The 16,028-nt window shown below is 45.0% G+C and overlaps 1 protein-coding gene across 2 annotated transcripts in view; it reads right to left on the bottom strand.

Moving 5' to 3' along the window:
- Positions 1-2,661: 2,661 nt before the first annotated feature.
- The window catches only part of Paqr8 (progestin and adipoQ receptor family member 8), a 47,364-nt gene continuing 33,997 nt past the window's right edge, over positions 2,662-16,028 (bottom strand). For both annotated transcript variants that reach the window (XM_075980645.1, XM_075980646.1), the window contains 2 exons: positions 10,357-10,541; positions 2,662-7,481 (listed from right to left, as the gene is read on the bottom strand). In XM_075980645.1, coding sequence (XP_075836760.1) covers positions 6,375-7,439 — 1,065 coding nt within the window. In that variant the 5' untranslated portion in view covers positions 7,440-7,481; positions 10,357-10,541 and the 3' untranslated portion in view covers positions 2,662-6,374. The remainder of the gene's footprint in view (positions 7,482-10,356; positions 10,542-16,028) is intronic.

Below are 16,028 nucleotides of genomic sequence, written 5' to 3' on the forward strand. Positions count from 1 at the left end.
ACATAATGAGTAATAGGTAGCGAAAAAAATTAACAGTGACCCCGAATAACCGCCTCTATTTCCTGAAGTTACAATGAATCCTCATAAGATTGGACAGGCTTTGTCCTCACCTCTACCTCTGTTCTTGCCAGTCTCCCTTCCAATCTGGCATACTTTGGACACAATACAGCTGGTTTCACCTCCCTTCCAGTGGTCTTCCTTAATCCTAGTCAGAATCGAGGGGAGAAGAGATGTAGCTCAACTGGTGAAACAGTTGCCTACAAGTAAGAGGCCCCGGGTTTGTTCATCATCATTGCATAAAAGGTTGCATTGAAAGGCAAGTCTATGATGACAGCACTTTGGAATTGCAGGAAGCAGGCCATCCTCAGCTACAAGTGTGAGGCTAGCCTGAGCTGCCGGAGACTCTGTATCAACGTCAAATGGGCTGCGCTGATGGCTCACCTTTTAACGATAAGCTGCTGGTAGCTCTGGTATTTGGGATCCATACAGGAGACCCAGTGCCCTCTTCTGGCTTCCATGGGTCCTGCATAAATCTGGTGCACAGGCAAAATACCCGTATACATAAAACAAAACAAAGCAACCTGTACACTAGCCCTAGTCCCTCAGCCCCACCCTTCTTTGTTCTCTTTCTCTCCTGGACCAACACCTTCAACACACCAAATACTTCATTTATGTGGTTTTCTGTTGATCTACCACTAAGGGGGATTAAATGCTTTCTTTGCTACTGTGTCCCAGGTACTTAGGGCCAAAGCCCGGCTTCTGGCAGTGCTCAATGTTTGGGGGATGACTATCAGTGAATTCGCCTACTCAGTTCACAGGCTGGGCTGGCTGGGCTCCAGCAGAAGTCTCTCCAGCACAGCTCTTGCTGGCCATTTGACTCCTAGAAGGTATTTCACACAATTCTTTCAGCGAGTGTATCCCTGGCTTTGTTTGCTAAGCTGGTGTCATCAGATTACCTACACAGTGTAACGTCAGACGGGAGGGCAATGGAGCTCTTGGCCTTGCTGTAAACTGATCTGAAGACTGTTGGGTTTGTACTTTATAAAACGAAAGTACCAGGTTGCTGAAAAATTCGACTTCCTTTTTGTCCCCCAGGAAATTTTAGATGGCATTACTAGCTTACATTTTGTGATTGAAAATATTTTGGTGAAAGCATTGCTTTTCCCCCAAAACCTTTTTTTAAATTTTATTTATGGCTCCTTGGGTTATCTTTTCTTCCCCCTTTTCTACATTTCCTTCAATAATCAGATATTACTTAAAAAAAACCTTTTACTAGTCTATGAAATCTACACAGCTCCTTGAAAGGCAGAGAAATGTTTAAAGTTCCATCCTTATAGTCTTATCTCGTGTGTGTGTGTGTGTGTGTATGTATGTGTGTGTGTGTGTGTGTATGTGTGTCTGTGTGTGCCAATTGCTTGGGCAACAGACCAGTGAAAGGTGAGAAGGACCCGGGATTAGGCAATTATCAGACAAGACGATTTTCTCATGTAAGGATCCAACGATATTCTCAAACCCTCAGTGGGTTTGACTTTGCAATTCAGGCTGACAATGGACAATGGGCCTGTGGGCTTCTAAGAGACCTCTGTGGTACATGCAATGATCTCTTTGACATCCGAGAAGATGGTGTGAGGTTCGCTTTAGCTGAACAAGAAACAGCAGCCACATGCTGCACGAAACTGTTTCACACGCACCACCTAAAGCCGCGGCTATTTGGAGTTGACCTCTCTGATTAGCTGAGCCCCGAAGTTTTCTAAAAATGACATTAGAATGAGTTGTATGGCTCAGAAAAATCACTACTTTTCTCAGCCTCCCGAGCAGTGGTTCTCAACCTATGTGTCACGACTCCCTTTTACAGGGGTCACCCGAGAACACTGGAAAACACAGATGTTCTTGTGACGATTTATAACAGTAACAAAATGATAGTTATGAAATAGCAACGAAAATAGTTTCACGGTCGGGGTCACCACAACATGAGGAGCTGTATTAAAGCGTCCCAGCATTAAGAAGGTTGAGAGCCCTGCTCTACAGCCATGGAAACCCTTTGTCCTTACTTGGCTCATAGCTAGCTACTCAGGAGCTGAAATGGATGTGGAGGGGAAAGCATGGTATATGTTAAAACCTGATTTGGTCAGGCCTCCTGGAGTCTAAGGTAGCATGAACACATCCCCCTAGAAGAATCATGATATAATAAAAAAAAAATCTTACCTTAGATATGCTAGCAAGATTATTCTATATTTTTAAAGTTATTAAATCAGAAACATGTACTCTGGTGGGCAACCCACATTTCCTTCTGCAAAGGGTCAAGCATTATGTTCCTAGAAATCCTACATTGCTTTGTGTAATTCATAATATTTTTTTTTAATTTCAAAAACTGTAGGCCACCAGTTCAGAATCTTTAGTACAATTGTGAATGTAGCCAGGAATGTTTATATAATAATATTGAAATCCTCATAGAAATCAACTCCATGGCTCTTCAAGCGGTAGTTTGCTCAGCCCAAATGTAGACAGGTTAGCAGCAGACTTATTTTAGATGGATAATGTCCCCACTTCCTCCGCCTGGCAACCCAGTGAACCCAGCTTTTGAACGAGTTTTAGGTCCAGGTAGCCCTTGTCAAGGGATCAAGGAAGGTAGCTTTCTTTATATTGTTAACACGACAAAAATCCACGTACAAAAATTGTTTAATGATTATTCATGTAAGTAGATTTATAGAGACGGAAAATAATCCCACATTTTCTTTACCAAGCAATCAAGCAAAACACAGTAGTACAGGAGGCAAAGCCTTGGTAACAAGAACTGAGAAAGCAGCCAGTGAGACGACACTGCCATCTGGTGGACACAGGTGGAACTACAGAGCAGTAAGCAGAGACAAACAGGGCAACAGAAACAGGATAAACTGCCCTTGTGTCATGGCTCGGAACTGTTTCAAGCTTCCAGTCGATGGTGACTAAAAATTGAAATTGTAACCCTAACACCTTTAAGAACTTTAAAATTAGTTCATTAGAATTGAGTGTGATGTGGGCGCAGCCTGTATTACTAGCTCCTTGGCTGACTGAGATGGGAGAATCAGGAATTCCAGGCCAGTTTGGAAAACACAGTGAGACCTTACTCAAACACAACACAAAACAAAACACCCCAAACCAGAAACAACAGAGCCAACCTTTACCAGCAAATAAAGCCAGGATTCTGAAATGAGAAACAGGTACTTTCCCAAATGCATCCTGTTGGCCCCTCTTCTTGAACTAAGCAGGGCCTTATATAAATCCATAGAAATTTTATTCATGAGAGAATGTAAATGACTGACAGTTTGATTTTAGCAGAGACATCTACATGTTAATGGGTTGCAAGTCTTAATTAAAAGAGAAGTGACGACAACCAGAACTTCTCCCTTCCACTGGTTTTCCTTTCACACTATGCTGATTTGGGGGGCAGCAATCCCACTGCAGATCAATAGGCAGCCATACTCCTTTGTAGAATTCTTAGATGTTACATTGAAACTAACCAGGTCTTTCCATACTGAAAGATTTATTTTAACGGCTGTTGGAAAGGGAGCATGAAGACCTAATACCCACCCATATTTATACTATTCTAACTAGATACTGATGTTTTGGGGGAAGATCACAGCCCCCCATCTCAATGCCTCCCAAATATCTATTATACATACACCGTTCTCTGGCCTGAGGATGTAGGTCAATGGAAGACCTCTTGGTTAGCAAGTCGGAGGTCTTGGGTTCAAGTCCCAATTCCGCAGAAATTGCTTTTTTTTTTCTTACCAACTTCCAAACCACTAGTTAGCAATATTTGTGTAATTAAATTAAAAATTGAGTGTCACTATCTCATTGTTTACATGTATGGTGTCATCATGAACCCACCAGTGACAGAGTTCAGCTCGGCACTGGCCTGCAGGTGCACGGAAGTGCACTAGGATCTCTGTTCACAAGGCTAGGAGTGGTGGCGCACACCTTTGACCTTGCCACTTGAGAGACAGGTTTATTTCCAGAGTTCAAGGCCAGTCTGGTCTGCAGGACTTCTAGGCCAGCCAGAGCTTTAGAGTGAGATCTTATCTCAAAAAAGAAAAAGAAAAAAAAAAGAAGAAAAGGACAAAAATCTCTGTTACTAAACACCTCCACAGTTACAGTCAAGAGCACCTCCCCATCCCTTCCCTCTCTCACGTTTCCACCAACTTTTAAAAGAATACCAAGTCTTTGAATCCATAACAACGAGGACTCCCAACAGTTTCCGGTTCCCGTTTTAGACAGACCCTCTATTTGTAGCATTTCCATGACCTCCACCCCCACCCCCAGCCGATCTCCAGCCATCTTTTGTTCAGTTCAAACCGATTCAAATTTGCTAACCTTCCTTGCCATGAACTTGGCCTAGACAAGCTTGTATAGACACTCGACTAGCGTGGAAGTTCAGATTCTTGACCATGAAGAAACCCATCTAGTAAAACAATGCAGTAGACACCAGTTTTCCTGCTTTAAAGGCAGTAGGGAAGTTCCAGTTGGCCCTGCCCCCCTCCCATATAGATAATAGTTGTTTGACAAATCACTGTAGCTTTCTGGGGTTCTTCTTTTTTTTTTCTTGTCTCAATAAACCAAAACATGAAATTCCATGGAGCATATATTAAATAAAATGTCTAGACATCCCCATGTATAAGGCACAAAACTCACAAACCTCTCACAGAAAGATGAACAACACATAGACAAACAGAACCGAAGGTTTAAAGACAAGCAAGTAACTTCTTGGAGGAGAAAGTTCATCAAACTGGAATTGAAACAGATCACTTCTCTTTTTAGTACAGAGGGACCTTATACTGATAGGAAGCGCAGCCTGGGAGCACAGGGCATCGGGGCTCTTCCTGGGGGCATCGCGACTCTTCCTGGACCACGGCCTCCTTCACTGGGTTAACACTGAAGTCAGTCCTCAGAGAGACCAGTGTGGCCTGAGCAAATGATGCGCCGCAAGCACCTCCCGTGTCACAGTGGCTGCTCCCAGCCATGTGACCCACAGTTCCTTGGGCCATCAGGTGCCTCATTCTTACACAAAGGACCTTCAGGGGCCAACCGCAGTGAGCACATATTACCTGTCCTAGGACCTGTTTTAAGGTTTCTCCTCAAATCTGAGGCAGAACTCCCTGTTCGAGGACCCCAGATTGGGGTGGCTGTGTTGGTCCTTCATAGGACAGCATCTAACAGAAATCTGAACCAGGGTCTTAAGCTTCCTCTTGAAATAATCAGACCCCTTGAGCAAGTTTAGAACTAAGCTTTTAAAAGAGTCTGTTCGAAGCTTCAGATAAGTAAGTTCCTGACCTGCAAGACAACCCTAAATAGCTTGCAGCTAATACTGCAGTCCACACAGAGAAACAAAAAGGTCCCCACGGACAACAGACAGACAAGGGTATCCATGTTTGCTGGCTGGGTCTCCCCGTAGCTCTTGGCACTGTTGCGTTTTCTGACGTTTACATATTACATGAAAATCAGCTTCCTGAACGTTCACATGGCTCCAGCATTTCCCGGAAGTGTAATAGCTTTGGAATTCTTTATGTCACCATGCAGACTAGGGGTGGGAACAATCAGCCAGCTAGTTGGTTATCCTGAGAAAGGGACCAGTGCTGTATGAGATCAGAAATCAGGGAAATTGGATAGTCCATTCTGTCTAAGGGTTTCAGTGAGTCTTCTTGAAAATTATGACTTTTCCACCCTAGACGATCTGAACTCCTAATCAGACAAAGTCCATTGGTCAATTTACCAAGGCCAGCAGCATAGGGTGTCTGTTCTGTTAGGGCGAGGAACACCCACAGTTTACGTGGCAGATCAATTAGATTATCTGTCCAGTTCAGGACTCAGCTTTGGGAGCCACACCCAGAATTCTGCTAAGTGTTTGTGGGTGAGGATGCTTTTCTTTAGTTTGGCATCTCATGAATCTCAGCCAGGATCCCTCCCCATGCAAGGCTATAACCCAGACAGAAGATGGATATTTCTTTTTAAAACTCTCAAATGCCTTGAATTTGAAATTTTGTATACCATGCCCTTGAAAATATGCAGTGATCTTTTTTTTTTTTTTGAGATAGGTATCATGTATCAAAGGCTAGCCTTGGACTCGCTATACATCCAAGGATGACCTAGAACTTCCAATCCTCCTGCCTCTGCCTCCTTGAGTGCTGTTCCTGGTTTGTGGGGTACTAGGGATCAAACCCTGGGCTTCCTACATGCTATGTAAGCATTCTCTACCAACCGAGTTTCATCCCCAGCCTGTAATACATATTAATTTAAAAATCAAGCCTTAAAAACGAAAAATCCATTTCTATTATTTGTGTCAAGTTTTTCTCCAAATCACAGTAGGACATCCCTACATCTTTCTGCGCTTGCAGACCTCAGGAATCTTTCTTAACCAGTCTGGCCTTGACTTTGTGCCTCAGGAGGGAGGCGGTGGCCGCACTGCAGGCAGCTAAGAAGAAAAAGGAGAGGCAGGCCGTGTAGACGGACAGGGGACCGTGGCGCTGGAGGAAGATCTCATGCCTTCCCTGGTAGTCTAGAAGAATGGCCTCCAGCTGGGAGAGCGTGCAGATGGAAAGGAAGGCGTGGAAGATTTGATGTCCGTGGCCCACAATGTCACAGGAACCTGGGAAGTACTTCTCAGGTACCGGGCAGGAGAAGAAGTAGGCGCTAACCAGGAAGAAGACGATCTGGAGGGTGTGATACCAGGCTGCCTGTTCCTGGCAACCAGCCAGGTGACAGAGAGCCACCCGGTGAGCCACAGGGCTGATGTCCAGAATGAAGGCCAGCCCGGCTGGTACCACTTGACAGATCTTCCGCATCACTGGATAAGGCCGTCGGTAGCGATACTTGGCGTAGCAACAGCCAGCACAGGAGAGCCAGCCACAGAAAGCAGCTGCCGGCAGGAAGAAAAGCCAGAACCGCTCGTACCACGCCTGGTCGGAGCTGTAGAAAAAGTGAGCCAATGCGCTGCCATACTGATAGACGCTGACCCCGACGTAGTCCACAAAGTAAAAGGTGTAGTGAGACAGCTCTGACTTGGACTGCAGCAGGTGGGCCAAGAGGCTGCAGGTGAGGTAAGTGATGGAGGACAGGATAAAGAGGAGCAGGGGTAGGGTGTGGGGAGAGGCCCACTGCAATGCCCCAGCCTCCGCAAAGGCCCAGAATCGCAACAGGACCGCTAGGGCCGCCAGCAAGTGGGTCCAGACGTTGACCACCTCGTTGTGCTTCTGAAAGAGGCTGAAGAAGTAGTAACGCCACTCGTGCCCCGTAGGGCGGTAGCCCGCGTGGATGTAAGGCTCCCTGAAGAGTTGGGGCACGTCGGTTTCTGGGACAGTGCACGGCATCTTGGGAAGCCCTTCTTCCAGAATCTTGGGCAGACGGCGCAGCTGCTGCCCGCTCACAGACAGGGTGCTCAGGCGTTCCAGGATGGCAGTCGTCATGGCAGCGGTGGCCCGGGGTTCCACAGGATTCGGTAGGACAAGCTGAACGGATAGAGAGGAAAACTGAGAGACAAACGCAGCCAAGGTGGCCATAAAAAGGCACGGTTTGCACAGACAACCCGGAAAGCTAGGAGGTCCAGATGGATTCTCTGGGCCTCGCTTTCATCTGTACCGAAGAGTTGCAGCATCCTGCCTCACCCTGACAACATTCTGACGCCTTGGTTACTATTCACCAGTGTGAGGAAGAGGCATCTCTTGTATAAGGACCTTGAGAACCTAGCATGGCCTAGCGATAAGTGAGAGAGAATGATGCCTAGAAGGTAAAGATACTCTGAAAGATCACTATATTCCCTAGATATCGCTAAATGCAACCATCAGATGCTCCTGGATTATTAAGTAGGTTGAAAGAGAAGAATACACTTTAGCTGGGCATGGTGGCACATGCCTGCAAACCCAATACTCTGAAGGCTGAGGGGGGAGGCTGACAGTTAGAGGCTAGTCTGTCTTCCTCAGTGAGTTCAAGACCACCCTGTGCTAGATAATAATGCTTATCGATATAAAAAAAAAAAGTAAGGTGTCTTATTTCTTTAGCACCCAGCTAATCTTAAACTATTGACTAATCTTACTGGGAACTTTAAGCAATTAGCTGAAACTCAAAGGCAGATTATTTATAGATGAGACGTGGAAAGAGCAGTGTACACTGGTGTGGGAGATTATTTTAAGGTGTGTTACGTTTGTTTATGATGTGGAGCATTTGTTTAATGGTGCAAAGGTGTGTTGCTTTTGTTTATGCTGCGTTTGTTTAACTCTGTGAAGCTGTGATTCTTTGCCTGTCTAAGACACCTGAAGGTCCTAATAAAGAGCTGAACGGCCAATAGTGAGGCAGGAGAAAGGATAGGCGGGACTGGCAGGCAGAGAGAATAAATAGAAGGAGAAATCTGGAAGAGAAAGAGGAGGACTCAAGGGGTCAGTCACCCAGCTACACAGTCAGCCCAGAGAAAGAAACAAAGAAAGATATACAGAAATAGAGAAAGGTAAAAGCCCAGAGGTAAAAAATAGATGAGATAATTTAAGAAAAGCTGGCTAAAAAGAGGCCAAGCTAAGGCCGGGCATTTATAAGTAATATTAAGACTCCGTGTGTGATTTATTTGGGAGCTGGGTGGTGGGTCCTCCCCAAAGAGCCAAAGGAGGAGTAAAAAACAAACAAACAAACAACAGCATACCGTGGGATATCTTAGCAGCGCGAAGCCACCAGTGTTTGAAAGATAGGCATGCTGGGTATTTTGGGTAACCCATTTGCAAAAGCCTTATCCGATTCTAGGCCATTACTTCAGTGCTGCCACCAAGTAGGTCAGTCCCAGAAGCTCAGGCTCACAGATCCCTCTGCTGGCCGATGGTGGAAACACAGCTTAGCTTTTTCTGCCTATTTTTAGAGGTATATATTCTGCTGATGGCTGATTGTTTTCTTTCTTCATTTAAAGACAAAACAAAAACACTGATTTGGCTTCTTAGCTGTGTGTGTCCCTGTCTGTCTGTCTGCATGCACACGGGTGACGTGTCAGAAGGAGCTCAGGAAAGCAAGTGGCTCGGGATCTGCCTTTCCCAGGAAGCTACATCTGTGTGTGGTGAAGTTCAGACCTCTGAAATGTTTGCTGTATCCGTCGGGTTTCTAGGTGATAGTTAGGACAGGTGTACACAAGAGTTACTTCAAAAATGGATGAATTTCCACTGAGTAAATTGTGTTTTAATATGCAGGTACTTTCTGTGTCTTTTATTTTCTATGCTTTTTTTTTTTAAAGGAAGTTAAATTCTTGTTTTATCTAAATGGCTTTCTTCCTTCAAAGGTCTTCAATTAAAGGGAATATAACAGGTACTTCTCAGGAAATAAAGTCTCTCAACCTCACCTTTTTTTTCCTGCCCCCCCCCTTTAGTTTTTCAAGACAGGGTTTCTCTGTGTAGCCTTGGCTGTCCGGTAGCTCACTCTGTAGACCAGGCTGGCCTCGAACTCACAGAGATCCGCCTGCCTCTGCCACCCAAGTGCCAGGATTAAAGATGTGTGCCACCACTGCCTGGCTTGCACCATTACTGCTCAACTAATTTCACATTTCCTTTTCCTTTTTCTTTCTTTCTTATGATTCCTTTTTATTTTTATTGTTAATGTATATTGGCATTTGGCCTGCATGCATGTCTGTGTGAAGATGTCAGATCCTCTGAAACTGGAGTTACAGACAGTTGTGAGTTGCCATGTGGGTGCTGAGAATTGAATCAGGGTCCTCTGGAAGAGCAGCCACGGCTCATAACCTCTGAGCCATCTCTCCAGACCAACTTAACTTTACAGTTCTTGATGCTGAAAGAAAAATATCTAACCAGGTAAAAAAAAAATTGTCAGGAATAAAAAGAAAAAAAAACGTGAAAGAAGGCTGAGTGGTGGTGGTGACTCACACCTTTAATCCCAGCACTCAGGAGGCAGAGACAGGGGCATCTCTGTGAGTTTGAGACCAGCCTGGTCTTCAGAACAAGTTCCAACACAGTCAAGGCTACAAAAAGAAACCCCATGTCAAAACACACACACACACACACACACACACACACACACAAAAAAAAAAAAAACAAACAAGAAAATCAAAGTGAAGGAAGTTTAGGGAAACCTAGAGTCAACCCTGGTTTTTGCTGCTTCCTGAACAGCCAATTAGAATGTTACAGGTCTCAGTCTCTTCTTCATAAAACAAGGGTAACAATTTTGCCTATTGTATACATTGCTGTCATGTCTAAGTTGCATGGTTTAGGATGGTGATCAGAAAATGCTAGGTAGTTCTGCGCTAGGCTCTGTGCTCAGTACCTAGTACCTAGTACCTGGTACTAGGTACTGAGCACTAGGTAGTAGGGATGCAATGACCAAAAAAGATAGCCTACTTGCCTTTGTAGAGTTTAACGTCTGTAGTGTTGCTGGGTCGAAAGCTACGTCATGGGATTATGGGAGAAAATTGCTGTCCGTGCTCCAGCTGAGGCACGCGATGACCCCCAGGGTCTCTGCAGACAGGGTGGGTGGGTGGATTGGGAGAGAGGTTACTTCAAGTATTTCAGTCAGGGCCTGATGAATTCCTGAAACATGAAACAAAACATAAGACTTCAGGCAGAGAGCAAACCATTTACCTTTAAATTTGATTTTATATGTGGGTATGCTTTCTGTGTATGTTATGGAATGTGTTGCCTGCATGTGTTTAAGGGCACCACACGTGTGCCTGGTGCCAGTGGAGCTCAGAAGAGTGTGTGGCTCCCCTGGAACTGGAGTTACAGATGGGTGTGAACCAGCCTGTGGGAACTAGGAACTGAACCTGAGTCTGCTCTGAGAGCACCGAGTGCTCTAACCAACGAGCTCTCTCTTCAGCCCCTCCTACTTTTATTTTTGTGATGGGGTTATGTTCTGTTACCCAGGCTAGCCCTTGAATATATGGAACTCCCACTTTAGCCTCCCAAGTATGGGATCTCATCATGTCCTGCAACCCAAAGAACTTTTGGTTAGTCAAACCCAGCCTCTGAGTGAAGGCCTTGTACCATAGCAGCACCAGAGACCTGAAGCTCCAGTCCTGAGCACTGTTGCTCATAAGTCATGTGCCCTCTCTGTCTGCGAAAGAGTTAATGAGAAGCTGTCTCATATGCTGAAGTAAAATCTACGAGACAGCCTGCGAGGTATTTTAACAAACCGCTTCCTTCTAAATCCAAAACCTAACTTGCTGTACTTATTGCCACAACTTCTCTGAAACACAAGAATGGTTTGTGGGTACCTTGTTCCTCTGTCATAGCACCCATCACCCTGTACTGACACATTCCACTCAGCCAGCACTAAACAGAGGCATCTCACCAGGTAGAGGCTCTGAACTAAGTAAAGTTCAGTGTAGGAATTGAAGGTACCAAGAGAGAAACAATAAGGATTACAGAATCAACCAGAAAGGGACACAGAAAAAGATATAGCAGAAAGTAATAGTCAAGACACCTTGAGTCACCTAAAAAAGGGTGGGGGCACTCAGTGTCTCTGCTGTTGGGCCAACAGAGATCAGTGCCTGGGCTTCTGTGCTCAGCTTAAAGGGCGTGTACAGGGTGCCTAGGAGGTAGGCTGAATTTTCAATATGCCCTGCTGCTGTCAACAAAATCCTTCCAGGAGATGCTCGGCTTTATGGAACTCTGCCATTCATACATAAACTCCTGTGATCTCTCTTGTAAAGCAGGGAAGAAAATGAGACGAGGAGACTGGAGAGATGGCTAGCATTAAAGAGCTTGCTGCTCTTTCAGAGAGCCTCGGGTGGCTCAGAACTATCTGTAACACCATTTCTAGGGGATGTGGTACCCTCTTGTGGCCTCTGTGGCCACCTGCACACGTGCAGCATACACACACACACACACGAATAAATTTAAATCTTTAAAAAAAAAAGAAATAATGACTACCATTCCAGTTTATGGTCAGGAGAAACTGAGGATGTCAAGCTGCACAAAAAGACACTTCCCAGTAGACTTCATCTGGATTTCATGAATACAAGGATATTTCCGTTGTGGTGAGAGGCCCATGCCAATCACATACAGTTCTGTATCCAGAATTAAAAGGTACACTACTGCTCAAATCCATCCTTCTTATCTTCCTATCCTCTAGGATAGGAAGACTATTCAATGCGATCCTATGACCCAATGACAACAGAATGTCTAAAGACTAAAACTTTAGGGTTTGGTTAATGGATGGAATGAACCGTAATTCAGTTCCGAGAACTAATGGCTGCCTTTCTGCTCCGAGAGAGAAGACAGAGTGTGACGCTGTCCTCTTGATTCTCTTGAAACAGTTTTGGCTTCTGAGCCATTACAGTTCCTCCAGTCTTCCTACTGCTCACACCCCTCTTGACTCTATATTGAATTTCTACTAAGACTGAGTACTTTTACTTTGCTTTCACAAAAAAAAAAAAAACTAAGAAGAAGTAGAAAGTGGAAAGGGATGAGACTGAAGGAATATTAATTTTAATTTCAAAGGAAATCACACACACACACACACACACACACACATGCACACACAGCAGAATCACTATTCTCTTTGAAACTAGATGTTTAAAATGCAGCCACGCTAGTCCTTCTTAACCCTGAGTGTTGTATAACCTGAAACTGGATCTTGGTAATCCAGGAATAAAGCTGCCATTACCTCCAACCCAGAACGTAATTCCTTATCTGGCCCAACAATTCCACGATCCCAGGGATTGAGTCTTCTTTCTAAGGATGGAAAAAGCTTACATTTCCTTTGGGAGTTCAGGGGTATGAAATTCCAAACCTGTCAGAAAGACAGGGTGCTATTTCTCTGTTATTTCCTTAGTAACTACCTCTTTGTCTGATATGAAATTCTCCCTCTTAGAGTAACCTGATGTGGGAGTGTCATATATCAATCTGTTGATTTCATTGGCTAAGTAATAAACAAACTGCTTGGGCTCATAGCTTAGAACATAGGTGGGTGGAGTAAACAGAACAGAATACTGGGAGGAAGAGGAAGTGAGCTCAGACTCGACAGCTCTCCTCTCGGGGGCAGACACCTCAGAGAGACACCATGCTCCCCGCTCCCGGGAAGATGCACGCGATGAAGCTCCGACCCAGGATGGACGTAGGCTAGAATCTTCCCGGTAAGACCGGTGCTACAGTTTATTAGAAATGGGTTGATCGGGATATCAGAATTAGCCAGTAAGGGCTAGAGCTAATGGGCCAAGCAGTGCTTAAAAGAATACAGTTTCCGTGTAATTATTTCGGGTAAAGCTAGCCTTGCGGGCAGCGGGGTGCTGGGGACACAGCCCACCACTCCTATTACTACAGTAACCAAAGAACAACAGTCATATAGGGCACTTAATGCTGTTTTGCTAAAACACCATTGACCCCTCATTTGGCTCTACAAAAAACTGACTGTAAGATGAAAGTCTGCCATTGCTGCCTTCATGTTAGCTCTGCCATCTTTTCTTTAGGACAGTCTCCTGCCTGAGTCTCTATAAGCACATTCATCACTCAGAGTGTCTGCCTACATAACCTGTTTCATCTTCCTTCACAGAGATAAGTCACTGTCCTAAACCTGCACCCACTTTAGATTCCACCACAAGAGAACTTTCATGGCCCTCTTCATGCCAATGGAATCCATGACATAACAGACCGTCTTCTCACATTTAAAGATAGGTTGATCCCTTCAAGAAACAAGGGCTTCTTCAGACCACCTCAAAGACCCAGGACTGAGGCTGTGATCAATCAGACTACACCTGAACCAGGATTGCTCAATGAAGACCTCTTGCCCCTTCGCCTCAGCTCTTCCTCCAGCCACACCTAAATCTCATGCCAGTGCCTCGAAGACCAGCTTGGGAGTCAGTAGACTCATTTGTGTGCTCCTCTTCCCAATGAATCCCCCATCTCTATTCCACCACGACTTGAGTCTTTACTTGGCTTATTGGGATAGGTGGTTAATCCTAACTCATTGTTGATGCTGGATATAATATTTTAGCTCTTAAATTCCAGTTACATACTGATCACTGTACATTATAAATCTATTAACACCAAATTCCCAAGACACATCTTATGGCTTCTTGATATCCTACCCAAATGGCCTTTATTTTCATCAACTCATGCTCACAGGAGGAGGCTGCAAAGGGCCAGCTGTAAAGTTTGAGTCAATTTGGGGAGAAACTGAATATTGACATCTCAATATTGATACAGGCACATGACTTTCCTAGGCAATGAGCAAAGACTCATCCCTAACTCCCGGGCTCTTCCTTCAGATACTTTTTTTTTATGATGTGGTTAGTAGCCAACTAAGATGCTATCTCAAAATGATGTCCTCGCACAAGTCCACTCAACCTCCCTCCCCTTGGACAGTTGCAAGTCCGGACCTCAAGAATCCTCTTCAAATAGATAAGTCAGTCATTTGGGTCAATGAGAAGTTTCTTGCAACAATAAGTAAGCCAGTCGTTGGTGGCACAGGCCTTTAATCCCAGCACTTGGGAGGCAGAGAGTGATGGATCTCTGAGTTTGAGGCCAGCCTGTCTACAGAGCTAGTTCCAGGGTTACATAGAGAAACCCTGTCTCCAAAAATAAACAACCAACAAACAAAGCAAAGCAACAAGTAGTTAGTTGGTAGCCAACTCCAGACTCCAAAGGCCACAAAAGAAGATCAAAACAAGATCCCGTTCCTCAAAAAGCTTATTCTAAAGATATTAATTCTCCAGCCTGAAACACTAGTTAGCCCAAAATCAGGTGTAAAGTGGATTTAAACACAAACAAATGTCTATGGAACAGACTAATTGAGACCAGTCATGAGGAAAATTGACTGGTATCAGGTCTAAAGGGCTACAAAGAGCCGAAATATAAAGCTAGGGGCGGGGTGGCTTCTTGGTGAATTCACAGCAGAGGGTCTATTTGAAGCAACAGGGAAGGGGATGAGATAAAGAGTGACATCAGTGAGAGGAGGTTCAGTATTATAGAAGGAAAACGGGGATTGTGCCAGGAGGGACGGCACATCTTTATAGTCCCAGGCAGCACTTGGAAAGCAGGAGGATTGAGAATTCCAGGCCAGACTAGGCTACATTCTCAAACGTTGTCTCAAAACAACAGAAGCCAAACCAAGAAGGAAGCAGTCCCCTCCCCTTAGCTAGTTCCAATGTTTCCTGAGTGTGACTGTTCCGCTGTCACACTGATCTCCAGCGTTTCAGCATCCTTGTCAACTACGGTGGACCCAAGAAGACTTTCTGCACATCTCCATCCCGCTTCTCACTCAGGTTCTGCTCCCAGGCCCTTAACTTCAGCTACTATCTATACCTGAAGAGTCTCAAATACTCCTCTGGCCAGACCATTCCTGAGATCGGGATTTCGATAACCAACTGCTCTAGAAGTGTCCAGCTGCATGGGCTGCATGGGCTGCATGGGCTGCATGGGTTGCATGGGCTGCATGGGCTGCATGGGCATTCAAACTCAACATCTTCAAACATCGTCAGTCCGGTCTTGTTCCTGAACCCACATCTCAGGAATCCAGGCCTACTGGTTTTAACACGTCATTTTTACAACTCTTACAATAACTTCCATTATAGCAACATCAGTCCCATGAGCATCCTTTCTTCTGTTAATAACCCTCCCCTGCCTCACACCTCCAATCTTCCAAATGGTCTCCCACTACTTTCTGGAGATAGTGAAAATCACGTCTTCACCTCCTCAAACACCCAGCTGTTTACAATACAAGCTCTATGCCTTGCCTTTCAAGGTGCCCTTTTCTCTGCTGACTATCTGCCTAGTTTACCCTTTGCTCCCTGAACCCAGGCCTCCAGGCAATGCCAATGGCTGCGGCCTGGAAGATAGCACTGAACTTTGTTGAAGAGTGCCATCTATATATAGAGTACTCTCTATCTCCCATGTTTGCAACCTTACTACGTTGTAATCACTCGAGCCCAGCTCACTCTGCCGTGGTGTGCCTCCCCAATGGTATGCCTAAGTTACGGCTTTGCCTGGTTCTTGTGTCTAGCCTTGCCTTTCCCTTCAACTTCTCTCCTGAACCCTGATGGTTGATATTCTCCACCCACTTCCTCATTAGTCACCAGT

This window comes from Microtus pennsylvanicus, chromosome 7, assembly GCF_037038515.1.
Source record: "Microtus pennsylvanicus isolate mMicPen1 chromosome 7, mMicPen1.hap1, whole genome shotgun sequence".
NCBI lineage: Eukaryota > Metazoa > Chordata > Mammalia > Rodentia > Cricetidae > Microtus > Microtus pennsylvanicus.